Source organism: Terrapene carolina, unplaced genomic scaffold, assembly GCF_002925995.2.
Source record: "Terrapene carolina triunguis isolate 2854851 unplaced genomic scaffold, T_m_triunguis-2.0 Scaffold247, whole genome shotgun sequence".
NCBI lineage: Eukaryota > Metazoa > Chordata > Testudines > Emydidae > Terrapene > Terrapene triunguis.
In genome coordinates this window covers 7,530,769-7,554,478 of record NW_020664598.1, presented here as the reverse complement: position 1 = coordinate 7,554,478, position 23,710 = coordinate 7,530,769, and the positions used below count along the sequence as shown (strand labels likewise).

Sequence of the window (23,710 nt, the reverse complement as noted above, 5' to 3'; positions counted from 1 at the left end):
ATGAGCTAATGGATAGGGTGGCATCAAGTTTAAAACTACCATCAGTAGCTTTGAAAGAAACCACGCATCTGGTTTTTGACATTTTGGGCTCTACTGTAAAGAGTAAGGTCCCATTGCCCATTTTGGAAGATCTCTGGCAGCTATAAAAATCTCTGGTCCAATACATCTTCATGTCAATCAGCTTTAAAAAAGGCAGATAAATTATGTCAGGTCCCAATGAAGGGTTCTCCTATTTTCATGTGCACCCTCATCCTAATTCTGTAGTGGTAGCAGTAACAGTTTGGTGATCCAGATCAGGTCTACGTTTGATGACTTCAACTCCTTATGACAGAGAGAGGAAAAAGTTGGACTCCCTAGGGAGAAAATTATTTTTGCCAGCTTCTTTAAACATGCATGTGGCCAATTATCAAGCAGCAGTGGCCAAATATTAATTTCACTTCTGGGAGAAGATCTCAATGTTAACCAAGTACCTCTCAGAGGATCAGAGAAGCTTAACAACCACTCTCATTAAGAAGAGCCAGAATGTGGCAAAACATGCCCATAGGGCATTGTTTGATGTTTCTGACACCGCTTCAAGAGCTATGGCATCAGCAGTAGCTCTCCACAGATATACATGATCTTCATCTTTGCCTGTGGAAACAAAGACAAAAATTAAGGATTTACCTTTTGAAAGAAACGGGCTGTTCAGTTCAAAAACTCTTGAAGTGCTGGAGAAAATGGACACACACTCCACTGCCAGATCTATGGGGTTATTACCTCCTTATTGTAGAAGGACATCTGCATTTATCAAATTTCAGAAACCATACACCAGACCCTTGCTAGAACACGGGATTTGAGATCCATGCCAAGTACAGCGTTATAGCGGGGACCACATTAAAATGAAATTATATTTTTGTGACCAAAATTTCAATACAGGTATATGTAGTTGTGTATTCGCAGGTTATAGCGGGCTAACAATAGCATCAAAACTTGGAACTGTCACGAAAAACGAGTCTACAAGATACAGTACTCACCACGGGCGTCAGTGGAAATTGCGTTTTGAAATGAAGCGATTTTAATGAATTTGGTTAAATGCTTTGTGTGCTTTGTTTTGATTGTCCGCTTTCAAGCGCCATGAACTTCCATCTTCGCATATGGAATGCCATAGAGAAAATTATATATTCTGTATATATAAATATGTATATAGAAATTTTTGTAGCACTAATTACCTTCACATCCATAAAGTATAGAAAACCTTAGAAAATAAACTCCTACTTGAAGGAAACAGTAAACGAGAAAAAAGTGTTGCTTTATTAGAGATTTAAAGTAGACATTACAATAAACTAGTCTACTTTTTCTTTAAAAAGTCGGTGAGTTGCTTTTGCTTTTTGCTGCTGTGCTGCTTCCGCTTAGCAAACTGCAAAAGACTACGTAGCCGTATAATTTTTATAGGCTCAACGTCTTGGGTCTCAAACCATCTCAAAGCAGTCTCTAAGCCAGCTGCAGTCGCAGTTGACGTTGGAACGATGTCCACTTCATCTTCCTCCTCTTCTTCCACGGCGAAGGCCAATTCTTCAGCTTCTGGAATGTTGTTTGGTCATACTGCCTGAAGAATTTGGTCATCTGTTAGACTTTCAGCAACGGGACAAAATTCTTCTGCTTCATCATCGCCTCTTATCCAGGACGTGATATTTTGTGGCAGAACAGTTACCCTGAGCCCATATAGTTGCTGGGACAGCTCCTGCATCCACTCCATGTCTGTTCTTCCAACTTCCTCCTCTGTAAATCCCTCTAAGTCAAATTCCTCGTCAGACTGTGATATAGTATGTGTGTCTTTCCTCCAACGATCTTGCATGTATGATAAGGTAATGAACACCAAGGTCACTTAAAACTCAAAAAAATTGTACTGTACTTAAATTTGGGATCCATGGCCACTACCGCGTTATATCCAAATTTGCGTTTTGACTTCTACCTTTTGGCCTTTCTGCCACACCCAGAGTCCACCAAATGCATGGGTCTGTTAGCAGCATATATGAGGAGAAATTTTTTTTTCGTCTTCCTGTATTTAGACAGTTGGCTTCTGAAGGCTCCATCCAAAGAAGAATTACAGAAAGCCATTTGGATTACTCACGTTTTTTGTTTAGAACACTAGGTCTTCTTATAAACAAAGGAGAGTCTTTTCTCACACCATCACAAAAGATTCCATTCATTGATGTGATTCTCGACTCCATAAAAGGAAGAGTATTCCATCTCTCTCAGAAGATAGTTTATTTAACTCTGTTGGGTCTGATGGCATCCACAACATATTTGACTCTGTATGCTGGGCTCAGAATGAGACATCTTCAACACTGGCTACAAAGAAATTTCAGACCCATTACAGACAGCATGCAAAAATTACTCACTGTTCTAAGGAATATTTGTCTTTTGCTAAGGTGGTGGCTGGAACCTCAAAATGCCCTCTAAGGAGTTTTTGTTCAGCCTTCCTTCTCCTTCTTTATTAATAACAGTAACCATAGATGCTCCAAAGACAGGGTGGAAGGGAACCTTTGCAGTCTGTTTATTCGAGGCCTTTTGAATGACAGAGAATCCCTGTTACACATAAATGTATTGGAACTGAGGGCAATCCAGTTAGCTGTCAGAGCATCTCTCTTACAGCTGCGAAATGCAGTAATTCAGGTGGCCACGGACAACGTGTCAGCAACATATGTGAACAAACAAGGAGGAACTTGATCATCTTAACTTTGCAAAGAGGCAGTAAAACTTTGGGATTAGTGTATCCAGCACAACGTACACTCAATTGCCTTGCAAGAAGCAAGTAAACATAATTTGATTGCAGATCAGCTGAACAGAGATTCTTTGCAGACAAATGAATGGTCTCTTAAAAAATAATATGGTAATTCAGGATATTTTTAGCCTTTGGGGATTTCTGGACAGAGACCTATTTGCAACCAGATTCAATATGAATTGTCCCTATTTCTGCTCAAAATCGGGCTTGGACAGCCTGTCATTGACCTATATATTCCCCCTAGATTGGGAAGGAGGGTTCAGTGTATGCATTTCCCCTCATTCCCCAGTGATAAAAAAGGTAAGGCAAGATTCTCATTGCACCAGAGTGGCCAAGACAACAGTGGTACACCGAATGACTTCATTTATCCAAAGGTAATGACAGAATTCTCCCGTTATCAATGGGTCTACTACCCCACCAGGAGGGGAAGGTTGTCCCCCCAGATCTTCAGTCGTTAAATTTGAGAGATTGGGCGATAGGCCTTTGACAGAGTTAGAAAGATTGTGCTCAGTTCAGATGCAAAGAATTTTAATTAATCCCAGAAAACTATCAACTACAAAAAAAATTATGGGTTCAAGTGAAGAAGATTGTTTTTGTGTTTTATGGGCAACTGGGAAAAGTGTTTGACCTGGTGTTAGCTCCAATACAACTTACTGTAGAATATCTATTATGCTTAAAAAGAGTGGGGTTGCCTCTGCCCTTCATTAAGGTTCATCTAGCTGCATACCATACTCATATTAATGGAAAAAATATATAATATATTTATTTGCATACACTGGTCAAAAACTTTTTGAAAGGGCTACTGAACGTGTATTCCCCAGTGCAAGACCCTGTCACTCCAAGGAATTTGAATTTAGTTTTGACTCATCTCTTGTCTAACTTGAGCTTATAGTTAGCTGCTCTTTGCTTCACTTCTCTGTGAAGACAGTGTTATGATAGCAATTACTTCCACAAGAAGAATTTGTGAACTACATGCATTGGTGGGAACCCTCCCTCCCCCCATGCACTTTTTATAAGGATGTGGTGGTTCTTAGACCAGACCCTGAATTTCTTCCTAAAATTGTTTCTGAGTTTTGTGTAAATCAGCCCATTAATCTATTCTTTCCAAAGCCTCATTCATCTGAAGAGAAAAATTTAGATTACATTCTTTAGATACCAAGAGAGTACTCTCATATTACTTAGATTGACCAAAGAGTTTTAAGTCTTCTTCCAAGTTATTTATTTCATATGCTGGTAACTCCAAAAGTAAAGTCATTTCTCTGTCCCCCTGTCTAGATAGGTTAGTGCATTTAAGAATGTTACAGAAGAGCTTCTTTCACCATTCCTAGCCTGTCCAGAGCTCATTCTACTAGAGCAGTAATTACATCTGTGGCTTTTTATAAACATATTGCCCTTATTGAGACATGCAAAGCTGCTACGTGGAAGTTGTTTCACATTTTCACAAAGCATTATGCATTGAATATGGCATCCCAGTTGCACACCCAGTTTGGTAGAGTGGTACTCCAATCCTTGTTTAGTTAGAACTCCGCATCCCTCTATTCAATTTGCTGTACTGCTTGCAAGACTATCCTAAGAGTGGGGATATGCTGAGGACACTCGAAGAAATGAAGGTTACTTACTTGTAACTGGAGTTCTTTGAGATGGGCTCTGCATATTCATGCTCCCTGACCACCTTCCCCACTCCTGCAGAGTCCAAATTAAAATATCTTGAGTTTTCTGCTCTAGCAGTGGAAGGAACTGAGGGGGCAATGTTGCCATGCCCCCTTTAAACTCTCACCATCAGAATGTGCTCAAGTGCTAGACAGGGTGGGCAGGGGAACACGGGTGCCTAATGAGCACTGCTAATAGAAGGTTCTACTATCCTGCACTGGTCGGTATGAGTCCCAAGGAGTGACTATGCAGTGATCTCTAAGAACTCCAGTTGTAAGTAACCTTCATATGTCAAAGCTATTAAGTTCTAGAATTTTTTAGAATAAGTAATTATTAAATGTTAACTTCACCTTGAACGGTCTCTTGCAACATATGTATCCTCATGTATAACAGTCTGTTCCATTTAGCTGTGACACTGAGTACCTTTCCCAGACCTGAAGAGCTCTGTGTAAGCTCAGAAGCTTCTCTCTTTCACTAAGAGAAGTAATCTAATAAAAGATATTACCTCGCCTACCTTGTCTCTCTAATTATTAAGTTAACTGTTAAGTTAATTGAAACATCTTCCAAAAAGCTATAAAAGTTAACTTTCTCACTAGAAAGCATTAGGAAATTAATGTAGCTTTCTAGTAGAGTACGTACGGAGCTAACTGGGAAAGAAAATTCCACCCCGACCAGAGACAGTGTGGCCTAGTGGGTAGAGCACAGCACAGGGATTCAGGAGACCTAGGTTCTATTCCTAACTCTGCCACTAGCCTACTTAGGTGACTTTGAGCGAGTTATTTCACCGTTCTTTGCCTCAGTTTTGCCTCAATCTGTAAAATGGATTTGTGCAAAATATGTCCAACTTCTGTGCTGTAGAAGCCAGACACTATTCAGACACTTTTCCACTATCCCACTTGAATGGACTTATAAAGAGGTACTTGTGTAAGTATTGAGCACTTTTTAGATGTTACCAAGTCTGGGCAAATGTCAGAAAAGATAGGATTTCAACATTTAAGAGCATAGTTTCCTGTACTGACATCTTGATAGCTGAGCAATGCTTAGGAGTGTTTGTGGAAAAATTTAACACATTTAGAATAACTTGATACTGTTATTTCTCAAGGTGTTTGAAGAATTGCTGCTTGATGCGGATTGGAGTGTAAATGCTGGAAGCTGGATGTGGCTTTCCTGTAGTTCGTTTTTTCAGCAGTTTTTTCACTGCTACTGTCCTGTGAGTTTTGGCAGAAGAACTGATCCTAATGGGGATTACATCAGGTAATCTCACATACAATCCTCCCCAGAAATATAAAGCTATCATTAAAGTTGCCTCAGTTTCAAACAGCTGTGTGTTTTAAACTATACTTTTTTCTTTTTTCTTTAAAGACGTTATTTGCCTATACTTAGAGGTTTCCCTGCAAAATACATATACGATCCTTGGAATGCCCCAGAGAGCATCCAGAAGGCTGCAAAATGTGTAGTAGGAGTTCATTATCCTAAACCAATGGTAAATCATGCAGAAGCAAGCCGCCTGAATATTGAGAGGATGAAACAAATCTACCAGCAGCTTTCACGATACAGAGGATTGGGTATGACTGTAGTCTCCTTCATGTATTTATTTGAGATTTTGTCTCCCCTTCTAGTTGTGACAACCCATTCTGTAGCCATGGTGGCCAGATATGAGCCCAGTGTCAGGGGTAGCCTCGTTAACTGACTAAAGTGGATTATAAGAGCAGTGTACTGGTAACACTTACTTTTTCCCGCTCACTCACCTCTTCCCAGCACTTTGCAATGTATCTCGTCTGCACCTGCCTAGGGAGTTAGTCCTGAAGTTTCTTTTAAGGTCATGTCATCTCCTGGGCATCAAATTAGTCTTGTGTAGATTAATTTTACTACCAGATAGAACTATTGCATGAAAAAGTTACAGTGGAAAAGGTCTTGCAACCTTAACTGTACAATCTGCTATTCACAAACATGGTGGTTTATCTTGAGAAATTAATTTGAACCCTTTGTTTACATTCTTCCATCCATGTATAAAAGTCCACTTCTCCCACTGTTGTGCAACATGTGCATTTGTTGACACCTGCCTGTCCAAATAATGGTTGTAATCCAGGGATACAGGGTATGCATAGATATGAAGTAACTTGTGATGTCTCTTGCACTAAAATGCACCATATTTAACATACACAATTAAAGTTTCTTGCAAAAATAATACTGACTTTTTGATAAGTAAAATAATTATAATCTAAAATTTCTTGGACAGATATTCCAATTTACAGTAGAGGGGGGAAAAAAATAATTCTCTCCACTGATGAAGTTAAACTATTAAAGAAAATACTCTTGGGAGACAAGGGAAGATATATACTAAATCAAAATATATTTGCTTCCCTCAATATTGTTAGCAATTAATTTTGTTTCCTTGATTAGGTCTTCTTGCAACAGTGCCTTCTAACCCAAATGGAAATGGTGGCCTAATGGGATATTCACCAGGAGAAAACATCTCTGGTTGTAGTAGTGCAAGTGGTAAGTAAAATCTCCTATTCTGACAAAAGTATTGGAACTGAGAAGTTGTACAAATTCCTTAAGTGAGCCCCCTAGTATGCTATTATGTAGAAACAGCTACCCTCACGAAAACAGTTTTGTGAAAACTGCTCTTAAGAATGTTTTCAGATCCACTCTTCCACCATAGTTAATTTTTGCATGGTTATATAAATGCTGATAAGCCGCTCATCTGAAGAATTGGTATATTCAACATAAGTAAGTAAACCTTTAGAGAGGAATGTTCTAACCCTTGTAAAAGTATTAATACATTTCAAGCAATTCTTCAAAATATTTGTACATATATTTCCCTCCTAGGAATCATTAATACCTTGTGACAGTGGTAACATAATAGATTAAATCAGACTGTAAATTCTTTGAGGCAAGGCCCATTTTTGCTATATTTGTACCATGCCTAGTACTTTGGGGACTAGATACTCTAGGCACCACCACAATACAAATAATGATGGTAAAATATCCCCACATACCTACAATACATAATGTATAACTTTCAATTGGGTTTTAATGAAAAATATTTTTAGCTTACAGACATTTTTTAGGTGATGTACAGATGCTAGTATTTTATATACAGAATATAGGGAATAATAAAAAACATGCTTTGAAACTTAAACATCAAAGGCAAAACTTTTAAAGGGGCTTCAGTCCAGCATACAAAATGAGGGGACGATCTTGCATTATCAAATTCTTGTGTACATAAACTGCATTTGTACTTTTCATATCAGGAATTTGAGTCTCACCTAACTGGTTGATGCACAGAGATCTGAATTTGTTTGAGCAATACCTTGGACATATAAAATTTTCCCCATAACTTTCGAGGTTACATTAAAAAAATCTTCAAAAATTTGACCTTACAGAACCCTTTATTGCTTTAGAATGCAATATTCAATCATTCCCATTTTGTACAAGACAGTAAATACATATTTCAAACATTATAGACTTTCAAACATTACACTTAATTATTTATTAAATGTTCAATCTGTGCTGTATTCAATGCTGAAAATATTTTTTTTAAAATATCCTTTTTTCAGGAGCTCAAATGGGAAGCAATGATGGTCATACAGTGGGCGTTCAGACATGTTCCCTAGAAGACTCACATGCAGGATCAAGTGGAATTCAGCAGCATGGTATTATTTAGCAAATAAAATGTGTTCAGAGACGTTCTCACGATTCTGGAAATTGTTAAAATCCTATAAATATCTGATATTTTTTCCCTGGTGACAGCAGAATTCTAAAATTGAGCTTGGCTCACTTTTCTTTGTTGAAACATAAATGTGTAATGATTATATCATTTAGCATGATATTAATTTGTGGCCTCAAATACAAAGAGCTGTCTCCAGAATCAAGTTGTAAACAATAGTAGCTATGTTTGTTTTCAGGGTTGGGGTAAGGATATTTTACAGTAGTCTTTGGTAGGATACCAGCATAGAAATCAGAGGTCTCTTTTTGTCTCCTGTTACAAATAACACCCAAGATCACTACAGCTGAGAGCTTGAAGGAAGTAAAATTTCCATTTGTTTACTTTGTGCATTTGACCACAATTTGTGTAGAGCCCACTGTTTGTATGGGTGAACAGGCAGAAGAAATATTTTTTTAAAGAGTTAGAAATACAGTTGCTGTCAAATAGGTATCCACATCACAAAATCATTACCTGAGTTGGCCTCGCATTGCAATCTCAGCAGGGATTGCGGGTTGACAGAACAGATGTGGAGACAGGACTTCACTGTCACTCCTTACAGGCCTCCAGAACATGGCTGAAGCAAATGTTTGGGCAGAATAGGAAAACTTGCTCTTGCTTCTGCAGTACCTGTTCTCTTGATGTATCGAGGGCTGTCGGGCAATTTACATGAAATAGAAAATTCTGGTTCATCCCAGTTTAGTTGTGCTGTTGACTCCTGTTATCTTGAGAATAGTAAAAAGGATGATTGGGCAGTGTCAAAACTAAAGTTTGTAGCAGTTAGAAAAGGTGTGTGTGTGTGTGTGTGTGTGTGTGTGTGTGTGTGTGTGTAACTTTTTAGTACAAGAATTCTTCTGCGAACAAGAATGATTTCTGGCCAGACGTCTCTGTGTTTGGGAGTTCAAGGTTTGGCTCCCCTTGTTCATACAAAAGTTTAATGGATACAAGCCTATAACTGTGATAAATAAAAGGAAAACACAGGAATGATTTAAGTAAATGTGTACTGTATTTTAACAGGTTATTCTCAAGGCAGCAGTATTGTACATTATGCCCAGGGAGACCATCAGCAATCACATTTACTGCAACAAGGTGACTTATGTTTTAAAAGATGTCATTTGGATACATAAAAAGCAAAATAGTTTCTCAAGTTAGATGTTGATTTCATTTTTCAGGAAGAACAGGAAGCACTGGTATCAGCACTGGGAAACGCCCAAATCCAGAAAAGGAAACTCAGAGCATTGGGCCGAAAGTCCAGCGACAGAGCACTAATTAGATTGGTAAGAAAGGAAACTCTAAAACATCTTGTTAGTGAGCTAAATTACTATATAGTGTTTGCAACCATTAATGTACAACGTGTGTGCCATTGCATGGTATAAAGGGGAGCAAATATACATAACTACTGACTGAATGTGGCTGAAAAGGAACAGCAGCTGTGCTCTGCTTTCTCATGCACACAATTGTGGTGGGAGTAGAAGGACGAAAAGCAAGTTCTTCTTTGAGTGCTGGTCCCTGTGTGCATTCCATTGTGGGTGTGCATGCGCCTTAGACTAGAGAATTTTTGAAAGCAGTATCCAGAGGTCAGGGCCTGTGCCTTTACTCTCTTCATGCTCTGCACCAAGTATATAAGGGATGGGGAGAACTGATGGCCTCTTCAGTTCTTCTTACCGCGCCATGGCCGAAATCTGAGTCGCCAGTGCAGTGCTGTTTGTTTCTCTTCAGCCTGATCCTTAAAACCTGTAAATATTTAAAAGTTTACCAGTTTTATCTTTAGTATAGTTAATGTTTTTAATAGTTCTATTAATATAGCAATGGATAGTTCAATGGATAGTTAAAATCCCCTCCCTGGGGACTCATGTGCATCCCAGAATGTGATTTAGATTATCTGGCTTTAAAAGCTTTATCTCCTGTGCTTTCACCTTTCTGGTTAGAGACAACCACCAGCGCTGCCTGTACTGCTTTGGGGAAGTGCCTGTCTCTTCCAGATGCAGTATCTGTCACTCCTTCCCTAGCTAGATGCTGCTACAAGTGCAAGAATTCTGGCTTAAAAAGCACCTCATGGAAAAGACTAAGAAGCCCCAGTCAGACCTAGGTCGAGGAAACCCCCTGTACATCGGCCAGAGTCATCAAGGAGTCTGCGTCCTGGTGTGAAGCCTGATGGAGGAGTGATCGAGAATATGCCTATGGACCCTTCATCAGGGGTTCCTTGCAGGAGCAGAGCATGCTTTCATAAGCACAGAAGCAGATCTCCCCTCTAAGTCCACTCCAAAGAGGACAGATCTCTCCCTGTCCAAGTCAGGCAGGTCTTTGTGCCCAGCTCCCAACCACTTAGGACATCCTAAATCCCAGATCTATGATAAAAAGGTGCATAGGAGCAAATCTATGCCACTACGGGACTCTGCACTGGCACTACCTCTGCTGGTGATCCTGTCCAGGTCAAGAGACCATGAATCACTGGTACCGATAAAGAGCACTCATCAGGAACCTCATCCACCGTCCATACCACCACAACGCCATATGCATCTGACAACTCAGCCTTCCTACATCAGCTCCATCTGTACAGCCAGATAGAACCGCATGCCATTTGGAAATATATACCACTCTGGAAGACATCTTTGTTCTCCCATATCCACAATCTCCTGTGTTGTCTGAACCAACCCTCACCAAATAGATTTTGATTCCCTCCCCTGCCCCCTGAGGAGATGCAGGCTATGGGAGAAATCTGTTCCCCATTCTGCCTACTAGCCACGACTTTTCTTCAATGGAACTGATGGCACCACTGATCGAGCTGGATTTGGACCTTCCCATTGTCAGGGGAATCATATACCAGACCAGAGGAACTGTATATAGAAGTGGTCATCTTATGGAACTAGTGTATCAAGAACCACACCACCCTACTTGGCAGTGTACCTTCGAGGAACCCAGAATTCATTGGCAGACAGCCTCAGTAGGCATTTTGCCATCCATGATGAGGTGGGTGGTGAACAGCATTTTCTTTCAGTGGGGGAAACCCCCACTTGGGAGGCAAACAGGAAATGCAACATATACTGCTTCAGAGAAGCTCAAGAAAAGCACTCCAGAGGCAGTGCTCTCCTACTGCCTTGGACAGATCACTTTAGATGTCTTCTATCCCATCCCACTACCACCTCAGGTTCTATGGAAGATTCAGCAGCAAAGGGCATGGAGTCACCCTTGTCACCCCCAAATGGCTCAGACAATTCTGGTTTCGAAGCCTCCTACAAATGTCATCCTGCTCACATGAATCAGCATTCAGTTCATCCTCTCATTTCTTGATTTATTTTTTGAAAGGCCTGATTAATGTTTCTCTTCTCTGTCTGCTCCTGTACCTGTATGGGATTTAAACTAGTCCTCTCCAAACACATGGGACCCCCTTTTTGAGCCTATGGCTTACAACTTCATTATCTTCGTCTATGAAGACGACCTTTTTGGTGGTAATCACTTCTGTCAGGAGAGTTTCAGAACTTCTGGCTGACCTTCTTTTCATGGCCTTCCATATGGACAAGGGTCCATATTCCCTTAGGATATGCCATAAGTTTATGCTTAGGGTAATGTCAGCTTTTTATTTAAACCAAATGATCAATCTTCCAGTGTGTGTTTTCCCAAAACCTCATTTGTCTAAAACTAAGGAAACAAGTTATATGTGGGATGTTCGTAGAGCCCGGCATCCTACTTGGACCACACTAGATCCTTCAGGACTTCCCTCAGGCTTTTTGTAGCCTTTGCTGAGAACATTAAGGGTCAATCTGCATTGTCTTGGTGAATCTCACTGGATTTCTGACTGCATTAAGCTCTGCTACAATCTTGCTAAAATCACTCCTCCACCAAGAGTAATAGCTCACTCCACCGGGGCTCAGTCCACTTCATCAGCTTTTCTCAGCAATGTTCCAATAGCTGTTGTATGCAAGACAGCAACATGGTTGTGTCTGCATACCTTTTCCACTCATTATGCCATCACTCAAGTATCCTGTAATGATACCAGTTTAGTAACACAGACTTGCCAATCTCTCTTCAGATGATCCAAAGTCCCTCCACTGTAAGGGAACTGCTGATGAATCACCTACAGTGGAATGTATATGCGCACTCTAAGGAGAAAAAAGTTATTTACCTGTATAGTAACTCTTGTTCTTCGAGATGTGTTGTACACACATACATTTCATGACCCTCCAACCTTCCAAAGTACTTCGGACATTACATACAGCAATGTGAAGGAACGGAGCAGAAGGCGGCAGATACTCCGCTTGTATAATCTCACCTGAAGGCATGAGGAGATCAGGGAAGCATGCACTGCGTAGTGGTGCTGCTGCACTGAGCACACAAACATCTACAGTGGAATGTATGTGTTCACAACACGTCTCGAAAAACAACTGTTACCATACAGATAAATAATCGTTTTTTCTTGCTAGTTTAGATTCTTCTTTTACTCTCAAGACGATGGATCTTTCCCATAGTTTGCCACAGGTTCACCAGGCACAGTCAGTGCGTCACCCAACATCGGGGGTTTATTCAATCTTTACTCACCCACCAACAGCCAGTTTCCAGAAGGTTCTGATCAGAACCTTTCTGCCGGTAAGGAAACCAACCCCTCACTGGGACCTTAATTTAGTACTTTCATGTCTTACTATGCCACTCTTTGAACTAATAGCTATGTGTTTCACGTCTCACCTGTAGATAAATGTTGCCTTCCTCATTGCTATCACCTTGGCCAGAAAGGTAGGTGAACTTGGAGTCCTAATGGCCATACATAATATCCTATAAGGACAGAGTCTCTATATCCAACTACATCCAAAATTTACTCATAAAATTGTTCTAACATTTCATATAAACCAGTCAATTCATTTACCTGTGCCTTTCCAAAGCTTTATGCCTTTAGTGAGGAGAGGAGACTTAATTCTCTCGACGAATTATGAGCATGGTCATTTTATCTGCAGAGAACAAAACCAATCAGAAAAGCCATCTAGACTGTTCATTTCCATTCCAGAGTGAGTTTAAGGTCAAGCTATATCTTCTCAGTGGATCTCTGGGTATATCCTATTCTGTTATCAGATGGCACAGCTTCCTCCCTCACATGGGGTAAAGATTTACTATGCAAGAGAACAAGCAGCCTCAGAAGCATCACTTCAAGAAGCATCCCTGCTTAGCATTTGCAGGACAGCCTATATGGAGTTTCATCCACACATTCATGAGGCGTTATTCCTGGGTCCAAGACTCTGCCGTTGACTCATCCTTTGGGGCACTGGTTCTACAAGCAGCTATACCACCTGTGTTCTTGCACCCACCTCCTCTCTGAATACTGCTTGTCAGTTATCCATAGGGCCCAGCACTCAAAGAAGAAAGGGAAATTGCTTACCTTGTTGTAAGTGTCTGAAGTTCCTCAAGATGTGTGGTCCCTATCTGTCTTCCACTTCCCAACCTCCTTCACCTCTTCTTCGGAGCTTGGCAAGATTCACAGTAGAGAAGAAACTGGAAGAGTAGGGGTTCAGGCATGGACCAATAGACATTACTTGCAAAACTTCTTTGGTCTCAGGCGCATGGAACGCATGCGTACCCACAGTGGAATAGATAGGGACCACACATCTTGAAGAACTCCAGTTACAACAAGGTAAGTAATTTCCCTTTGTATGGGATTGGGCGGTGAATGGCCTTGTGGTGGTGGGACAGGGCTTCAGAAAGAAAAGCACTCCGTATGGATGTCCTAAGATGTGCATTTAGGTTTGGCTCCTCTTAGATTCTCAGGCTCTGCATGGTTTCAAGGCCAAGACCTCTGTGTGATCCATACCACTGTTAATTTCTCTTAACGTGAAAGTGTAGCATGTAGTGTGTTTTTTCATGCTGTCATAGCCATATGTTTTTTACACTTTCCATTCCTTGGGTTCTTCCTGTGATAGGGAGGATTTAGCTAAGCATAATGGGCCATAACTGCAAGTTTAATTCTTTGACAGGACTATTAGTCAATTTTCTCATGGTAAGATCTAATGCATCTTGTACCCAGTGTTACTGCATGTTGGCACATCATCTTCATAAAGACATTGCAGTACGGTATTGATGCTGTACTGTGATTTCTGTGGCTCTGTCTCAAATTAAGTCAGTGTCCTCTGATTCTTTATCTCCATCACCCTACTAGCTTCTTGAAGCATTGGGAATGGAATCTAGAGATCCTGCTCCATTTGCTCTGCACTACACTTCCACCCCCTGCTATCTTACATATATCAAGCAATGTGGATGTGCTGCACTGGTGGTGGTTCTTCGAGTGATATCCCCATGGGTGCTCCACTGTAGTTGCGACAGCGCCTTTGCGTCTGGAGTCGGACATCTTCAATAGCAGTGCCCGTCGAACCGCATATGTGCACCTCCCCTCCCCGCGCGCTGTGTGCGGGTAGTATAAATAGAGCTGTGTGGTCCAACTGCCCTCAGTTCCCTCTCTACTGCCTGCATTCTGGAATGGAACAGTTAGCAGAGCCCACTTCACTATTTAGATAGTTTCTTACCTGTTTTTTCCTCTTGTAGTTGGCTAGCTCTTTCATCCTTCAAAAAAAAAAAAAAAAAAAAAAGTTTTTTGTTTTCCCTAATTCCCGTCAGCAAAGCTATTCCCTGACCCTTATGCCTGGTTCCTCCGGGTTTAAGCGGTGTGTGTCATGTGGGATCGCCTTCTCTATAATGGACAGCCACGCACAGTGTATCCGTTGCCTGGGAGTGGGACAGGTTTCTCAGAACTGTTCCCACTGTCTGGGCTTAAAGCCCAAGAGCAAGGAAAGACAGGGACCTTAAACTCAAACTATTCCTCATGGAAAAGTCCCTGCGACCAGCATCGGATCCCGGTTCTTATTCCTCACTGGAGAGACCCTCACGCTCAGCAAGGTCGTCTGCCGACCCTCACTCTCCTTGCCCAAGTAAGGGAAGATCATCCTCTAACCAGGCTGACACTAAGAAGAGAGCAATCCCTCCTTCAGTTCCTGAGGCGCAAACTGCAGGGATGCCATCCCCAGCTAGATCCGTGGTGCGAATGGCTTCTGAGAAGAGGCACAAAGCTGCTCTTAGACTGACTACCTCAGCCCCTGAGAGGAAGTCTAAGGACCATGCCAGGACAAAACAGCTGCTATTGGCGTCACCGCCTGTTGTGGGTGACTAAAGCAAGCCCTTTACCTCCTCGGCGGCTCCAGGTCCATTTCTGGTGCCGAGGACACTGTCGGCACCGCCACAGGCAAAACAGCTGGCTCCAGTGAAGCCCTCGGCCCTGACGCTGCGCACGGCACTGAAGCTTTTGGCTCTGAGAAAGACTCCATGAGGGTTGCAAACTCCTACTAAAGCTACAGCTCTGAAAAGCTCTCTGGCACAATCCACTGACTCTTTTCCATATCACACCTCAGCACCATGCTCAACACAGGCACTGAGGAGAGATCACCCACAGGAATTCACACAGCTATCAGACTTCACTATATCTGACATTCCAGATTCTCCACTTCTCAGACAGGAGGTGTCCTAAGTCTCACCACTTCTCAATCAACACACTCTTCACACTCTCCCACAGGGACAGGACCTCCTTTCCTTAGTGATGTTGAGGAGGATGAAAAGACTCTTTTGCCCCCATCAACATCAGGGCAATTGACATCAACTTACCAGCCTTACCCTGCTGCAGTTCAGGGCCCCCAGCCTTTTCAGGGGCCCCCATGGATGCAACCATATATTCCCTTTCCCCCTAATTGACCATATTGGGACCCCTGGGCACAATTCAGTAATCCCCCACCACTGCAAACATGCCGACCTCCATCCACCCCTCCTCAACAATCTATCGACCTCCAGAACCACAGCCCCCGCAAATACTAGGAGGAGGAACTGGAAGTAGAGCAGGATGGGGAGGTACCTCTGGTCCTCCCGTTTTCTTCAACTTCACCTGATGGAGCCATTATGCCACCACCTCCCACAGTGGCTGATGATTTTCGTCACTTTCAGAAGTTAGGGAGTCAGCCACTCCTATGAAACAAAGATCCCACTTGAGGCGGTCAAGGAACAACATAAACTGATTGACATTCTCCATACCTTCTCAACAACAGAAATCGCCTTACCTATTAATGGTTCACTACTTGAACCTGCAAACCTTCTTTGGCAGATTCCAGCCTCTATCCCTCCTACATGCAAACGAGTAGATAGGAAATATTATGTGCCTGCAAAAAATGTGGCGTTTTTATTTTCACATCCTGCCCCGAATTCCCTCGTAGCAAATGCGGTGCAAGAGAAGGGCTGCCAATCCCAATCCAATCATCCTGACTGAACTGGAAATGTTTAGATCTCCTGGGTATAAAATCCTATTCATCTGCTACCCTTCATTTCGGAAGGTCACTTAATAGCCTGCACGGCCCTGCAGGCCCTTCCTAGACTCAAATGACACAGTTGCCCAGTCCATTGCTACAGCAGTAGTAATGCGACGTGTATCATGGTTGAACCTTTCAGAATTCCCTAAGGAGATGCAAAATATGGTCGAGGATCTCCTAGTCGAGGGACAAAAACTCTTTTCTGAGTGCACAGACAACTCCTTACATTCACTGAAAGACTCCCGAGCCACTCTAAAATCCCTTGGTATATACACACGGCAGCCAAAACGAAGATTGGGAAAATATCAGCTCTCTCCACCATCTCGCCCTTAGCCATACTACCCACAGCAGCAGTTTGACAACCAACACCGTCGTCTCCAACTTCCCGACAGACGCAGACCGTCGCCTGCCCGAGGGACACTGGCCCAAACACTCTAATAAGCAGCAAATTTGAAGGTGTGATCAAGGTCCAGAAAACCTCCTGCCTGCTCCAGTTGCCCCTACCATTTGTAATGCCATCTACATACCGACAGTTTGGCAACCGCTTAGCTCCATTTTTACCATCTTGGATGCTCGTTATCTCGACAGATGGATCCTGGAAATAGTAAAGGAAGGTTACTCCATTCCCTTCCTAGTTGTACCATCCCTCTAACCCCCCTCCACATCCCTTTTCAGGGACCCCTCTTAGGGGAGCCCATCCTGGAGGGGAAGGTGAGATGATGACTTCAACTGGGAGCCATAGAACAAGTCCCTCCACAACACAAAGGACGCGGTTTTTTAGTCTCACTACTTCCTGGTACAAAAGAAGTGTGGTCGTTGGTGCCCCATCCTAGTCCTTCGCAATCTCAACAAAGTTTTGTCAAACTACAAGGTTTGAAGATGATCACCCTATCCACCATCATCCCAGCACTGGAACAGGGGGATTGGTTCTCGGCCCTCAACCTATAGGACGCATACTTTCATATTGCAGTACATCCTGCTCACAGACGTTTCCTACAATTCATTGTAGGCCACAGTCACTACCGGTATAGGATACTACCCTTTGGACTATCCACAGCTCTGTCCGTTTTTTTCCCAAAGTACTTGCAGTGGTCGTGGCCTTCTTCCACAAACAAGGTATCACCATTTTCCCATATCTAGATGGATGACGCTTTGAGAAGGTAGTCAAGACTGAAGCGCTCAGAGCAGTCCACACTACAATGACCCTCTTTACAAAAGTGGGCCTCCTTATCAATTTTGAAAAGTCCACACTAACCCCAGTGCAAACACTGGAATTCATTGACGCTCTACTCGATGCCAACCAGGCAAGAGTGTGTTTACTACCTCACAGGTTCCCAGCGATAACACAACTAGTCTCAACTACCCAAGTATGCCCCCAAATCCCAGCACGTACATGCCTCCAATTTCTGAGACATATGGCTGCAGCTACGTTTGTGGTCAAACATGCGAGGTTGCACATGCAGTGTCTTCAGGGCTGGCTCCATACAGTATATCTTTCTCACAAACACAGCATGCAAAAACTCCTGTCCATGCCAACCCAGGTCAAGGAGTCACTACTGTGGTGGACATGTCCCGACAATGTCTGGGCCGGGTCCCTTTTCTTCAACCTCCACCTACCGTGATACTTACCACCTCCCTCCTCAGCTGGGGAATGCATCTATGCAAGCACACTATACAGGGCAGATGGATGCCCACTGAGTCCACCTTACACATCAACCTCCTGGAACTGAGGGCAGTCCACAATGCCTGCCAATGTTTCCTACCACTCCTCAGAAACCAGGCTGTTCAAGTAATGACGGACAACCTCGCTTGCATGTATTACATCAACAGGCAAGGAGGTGCCAGGTCTCATTCCCTACGCTCAGAAGTGATCAAGCTATGGAATGGGTGTATCCACGACAACATCTCCATCTCTGCTGCGTATCTCCCTGGACTTCAGAACACGAGAGCGGATACACTGAGCAGAACCTTCTCTCACAAGCACGAATGGCAGCTCGACATGAGAGCACTCCGACCCATCTTCCACCGATGGGGGTCACCCCATCATAGACCTTTTCACCACTCTGGAGAACACCCGTTGACCTCGGTTTTGTTCCAGAGCAGGCCTGGGATGCTATTCACTAGGGCAGGGGTTCTCAAACTTGGGGCCAGGGGGTTGCGAGGTTATTACATGGGGGGTGGTGAGCTGTCAGCCTCCACCCCAAACCCCGCTTTGCCTCCAGCATTTATAATGGTGTTATAAATCAAAACCACTTTTTTTTATATATTTAAGGGGGGGTCGCACGCCATTCCCTCTCATACTGGACTACCTCCTTCAACTCAAACAGCACCTGGCTGCAGTTACCACATTCCACTGCCCTGTCAAGGGATATTCAGTGTTTGTACACACCCTTGTCATACGTTTTCTTAAGGGTGTTTGAAACTTATACCCTGACATATGTCCCCCCATCTCACCCTAGGGCCCCAGCCTAGTCCTATGCTCTCTGACTAGACTTCCATTTGAGCCAATGGCAACCTGCTCACTCCTTCATCTAGCAATGAAAATGGCCTTCCTCATCGGCACCACGTGTGGGAGAAATATAAGCTCTTATGGCATACCCATCATATACAACGTGTTATAGGGACAGAGTGACCCTCCATCCCCTCCCAAAATTCCTGCTGAAGTTATAACGTCCTTCTATCTAAACAAGCCTATATTACTCCTTCTTTCTCAAACCACACAATTACCAAGAAGCAGCTCTCCACACATTAGATGCACATTGTCATTCTGTTTGGATAGAACCAAACTGTTCAGTAACTCGCCTGCCTTTTCATATCCATTGCCGAACATGCTAAAGGCTCCGCTATAGCTAAACAACGCCTCTCTAAATGAATTTCACAGTGCATATGCCTGTCTTATGAACTTGACAATAAGCAACCACCTGGCTCTATCAGGATACACGCCACACGAGCGCTCTCTACCTCTATTGCATTCCTCAATAATGTTACCATAATAGATATATGCGGGGTTGCCGCATGGGCATCCTCTGATACATTCGCCCAACATTACGCCATCTTGCAGGATTCCTCGATGATACCAGCCACTCCGAAGCTCCAGCCTTCCAGCTAGGGACACTGCTTTATAGTTACTTACAGTGATGGGGACATCACTCGAAGAAGAAGAGAGGATTACTCACCTTGTGCAGTAGCTGAGGTTCTTTGAGATGTGTGTCCCCATAGGTGCTCCACTATAGCCCTCCTCCCCACTGCTTCAGAGCGTAGCGTTTGGGCACTGCAGCAGAGAAGGAACTGAGGGCGGTCGGCCCACACAGCGCTATTTATACTACCTGCGCACAGCGCGGGGGAGGAGAGGTACGCATGTGTGGTCCAACGGGCACTGCTATTGAAAATCTCCGACTCCAGACGCAAAGGTGCTGCCATACCTACAGTGTAGCACCCATGGGGGGACACATCTCAAAGAACCTCAGTTACTGCACAAGGTGACCGGTTTCAGAGTGGTAGCCGTGTTAGTCTGTATCAGCGAAAACAACGAGGAGTCCTTGTGGCACCTTAGAGCAGAGGTGGGCAAACTTTTTGGCCTGAGGGCCACATTGGGGTTTCAAAACTGTATGGAGGGCCGGTGTAGTGTATTAAATTGCTCCCTGTAGGAATGTGCTACTTATAGCTGCCAGTCCTGGTGCTCTGAGCAGTATGGTAATGGGGGGAAGGGGTTGGATAAGGGGCAGGGGGTCCCGGGGAGCAGTCAGGGGTCAGGGAACAGGGGAGGTTGGATGGGGCGGAGGTTCTGGGGGTGGGGGTCAGGGGACGGGGAACAGGGGGAGTTGAATAGGCATGGGAGTCCTGGGGGGCCTGTCAGGGGGCAGGGATGTGGATAGGGGTCAGGGCAGTCGGGACAGGGAGCAGGGGGTGAGGTCCCAGGAGGGGGCAGTCAGAGGACAAGGAGTAGGGGGCATTGGATGGGTCGGGAGTTCTGAAGGGGGCAGTCGGGGGTGGGAAGTGGGAGGGGGATGATAGGGGGGTGGAGGCCAGGCTGTTTGGGGAGCTACAGCCTTCCCTACCCGGGTGTAGTGTATTAAATTGCTCCCCATAGGAATGTGGTACTAACTGTGTACTACTTGGTGCGCCGTAAGTAGCACATTTCTACGGGGAGCAATTTAATACACTACACCTGACAGCTCACGCAGCTAGGCTGCCCAGCAGGACTTCACAGCCCCACGGCCCAGAGCGCTGGCGGCATGGTGAGCTGAGGCTGTGGGGGAAGGGCTGGGGGCTAGCCTCCGCGGCCAGGAGCTCAAGGGCTGGCCAGGACGGCCGGCCCACGGGCCACAGTTTGCCCACCTCTGCCTTAGAGACTAACACATTTATTTGGGCATAAGCTTTCTGATGCATCTGATGAAGTTGGTTTTAGCCCACCAAAGCTTATGCCCAAATAAATTTGTTTAGTGTCTAAGGTGCCACAAGGAATCCTCGTTGTTTTTGCACAAAGTGAGTAACCCTCTCTTCTATCTAAGTTCACTCTTCATGAAACTATGTAAACTCTGAAGAACAACTTTGGACCCTCCTACTCTAGGGCTTGATGAGTGTCTCTAAACTCCTAGGTTAGGCATTACTGGTTTGAAAGTATAATCTCTATTGTTTTGTAATCTCAAATCAGTAGATGGCTGCTGAGCTTCACTTGACTCTACCTATTATTGCTTGGTCTATAATGCTGTAGATCACAAGTGTATTACAAAGAAAAAGAAATTCTCTTTTAGGAACGTGACTCCGGTTGTACAGGTATTTGGAGGAGATACATGAAGTCACATGGACCTAAATGAGAACTAATTGAAAGCAGTAGACTAGCTAGTCATTATATGTCCCAATGAATGAGGTGTTGTCCCAATGGACAAGACACTATGCTATGAAACACTGATGGAAGGAGGTCTGCATGCCTCTTTTCTACATCATGTTTTTCTGTAGCTGCCGATTGGACTCTCAGCCCCTCGGTGACAAGAAATTTTGAAAATTTTGTTTTTTATTTTTTCTGTGAACATTGTAGTCTAGTTTGGATGAACATGTGTGTAAAGAGAGAGAACCTTTTTCCCCTGTCAAAATTAATGGACTACACATCAGGATGTGTGTGTGTTTTTGTTTGTTTGGATTTGGATTTCTTCCACAACTCCTGAAGAAATTCCCCATCTTTCAGTCTTTTATGGTGAATTTTTCTTGTGAGCACAATTACACTTTTGGGAGACCCCACTTATCTAAAATGTCAGTTTTCATTTTGTTTAAGATGTATTATATGCTCTTCCTGGACTCTACTGAAACGTCATTGTAAAATTGTAGTTAAATGTAATGTACACATCATAGTAATGTAGTAAGAGGGCTATGTTTCTTGGCCAGTTTACTGTAAAGATCATCATCAAAACATACATTTTATATGATAGTGTACCGGGATCTGCAAAAATATTATTCCTCAATTGATTACTTAATTTGTTTTTTCCTACAGCATTGTTGGAAGGGAAGATGCCGCACAGAATGTGTTGAAGGCAAAATTTTGTTGCGCTGTATTGGAGCTAAAGTATTGTGACAATACTTGTATTAAAGTAACACATTTTTCATAAATTTGTTTCGAATGTTCTGAATTGTTGTAAACAAGTTCAGTTTTTGGAATGCTTTATTTCTAATTGGCATTTTTATGGTTTTTAACTTTTTAATGACTTTCATAAAGGGCGAATTGAGATTTGTATATAAAGTATTTGGTGAGGAATTTGTTAACTTGAATGTAAATACAAACATTCATGATTAGTGATAGACTCATCAATATATTTTTGATATTTCATGTATGGTAACAGTAAAGACAGTAAAGTAATGGTGGTTCTGTAAAATAGAAACTTTGTGGGCAGAAATTGGAAGGTATGGAGGTTTTTAGACTTAATATTTTTAGAGTGGACAGGATTTTAACCTCTATGATCCAACTTCTGCATATTTTCATAATGTAAGAGCTTAAGATTTTGTTTAATTAAAATACAGTAGACTTGTAACCTCTATTAAATGCAGCTGTATATAAGTCACAAGTCATTTATTTCTGTCAAGAAGTTGTAAAGTTGTCATGTATATGTCCAGTCCTTGTATTTCCCATTGCCTTGTTCAGTTAAGCTAAAATGACCTTGTTTAATAAAAATGTATATACATATGTATTGATTTTGTGTGTGTGTGCACATGCATGTACGCTATTTGTTGTTGCTCTGGTGATTATTACCCAGAAAAACTTCTTTGGGGGAGAGGGAAAGAGAAGATCTTCAGATTTAGAATGGTTGACTGCACGGCTTCCTCTTTAATTATTTCCAGAACTTTTCATAGTAGCAGAGCTAAAAATTGTCCATGTACAATTTGCTCATCTGTTGAAATAGATATTTAAAATCTAATCATGAAAAACCCATGTGACAAGAATGCAAGGTTGCAAAGTCTAGGACTCAAAACTTAGGAAATGCTAGAATTAAGTTGCCTGTGCAATCTTAATTCAGACCCCTTGTGCACATTGCATACTATTTTTTCCACAGGACTCCTACCTCATTCACTGGATGCTTTATATAGGCTTAAATGCCTTGTTATGCTTGTTCTGTGCTACAACTACAAGAGTAACTCAGCAGATTAGTGGGCAGCCTTTTCCTTACTGCAATTAGTTTGCTCATCTGCGGCAGTGGTGGTTTCTGCAAATCCACTCAATAGTTTGCCTCAATCTGAACTTCTCTGGGGGAATTGCAAAGATTAGAAATCTTCCAACAACATAAGGATCCCAGAAGGAACAACCTAAATTGTTACATTTTATATACAGCAAGGCCAGTTAGCTGTTTTGGTGGATACACTAATAAATTCTCATTTGAGTTGCTAAGATCTGTTCTTAGCAACATCTTTTCAGATGACATTTAATCATAGGCATTTTCTCTCTAGCATTATGTGTTGACTTGAAGTTACAAATTCAAACCAAACCCATATCGCATGTTATGTTGGCAACTTGTCTAGGACCAAGTGCCATACTGCACAAGATGGTGCAGTGCCCCTATAGTGTGATATCATTTTAGACCCTCTTCTATACAATTACATTAATATAAGCAACCTGTTTTGGGCAGAGAGAGAAAATTTAATCAAAAGTACTACTAAATAAATACCACTTGCTTTTCACATTATGTTCTTTGTGGAATCCACTATTGTTTGAAGTGCAGAGTGTTTGAGTGTTCTTCAAGCAAATTACTGAGCACTAAAACAGAGAACCAGATGTGA

At 42.7% G+C, this 23,710-nt stretch overlaps 1 protein-coding gene across 1 annotated transcript in view; it reads left to right on the top strand.

The window, feature by feature from the left end:
• CRY1 (cryptochrome circadian regulator 1) overlaps positions 1 to 22,626 on the top strand; it is a 73,764-nt gene extending 51,138 nt beyond the window's left edge. The window contains exons 8-14 of the mRNA XM_024212961.3: positions 5,517 to 5,668; positions 5,777 to 5,979; positions 6,818 to 6,913; positions 7,978 to 8,073; positions 9,141 to 9,212; positions 9,296 to 9,400; positions 21,936 to 22,626. Of these exons, the coding sequence (XP_024068729.2) occupies positions 5,517 to 5,668; positions 5,777 to 5,979; positions 6,818 to 6,913; positions 7,978 to 8,073; positions 9,141 to 9,212; positions 9,296 to 9,396 (720 nt within the window). The 3' untranslated portion in view covers positions 9,397 to 9,400; positions 21,936 to 22,626. The remainder of the gene's footprint in view (positions 1 to 5,516; positions 5,669 to 5,776; positions 5,980 to 6,817; positions 6,914 to 7,977; positions 8,074 to 9,140; positions 9,213 to 9,295; positions 9,401 to 21,935) is intronic.
• Positions 22,627 to 23,710: the final 1,084 nt, after the last annotated feature.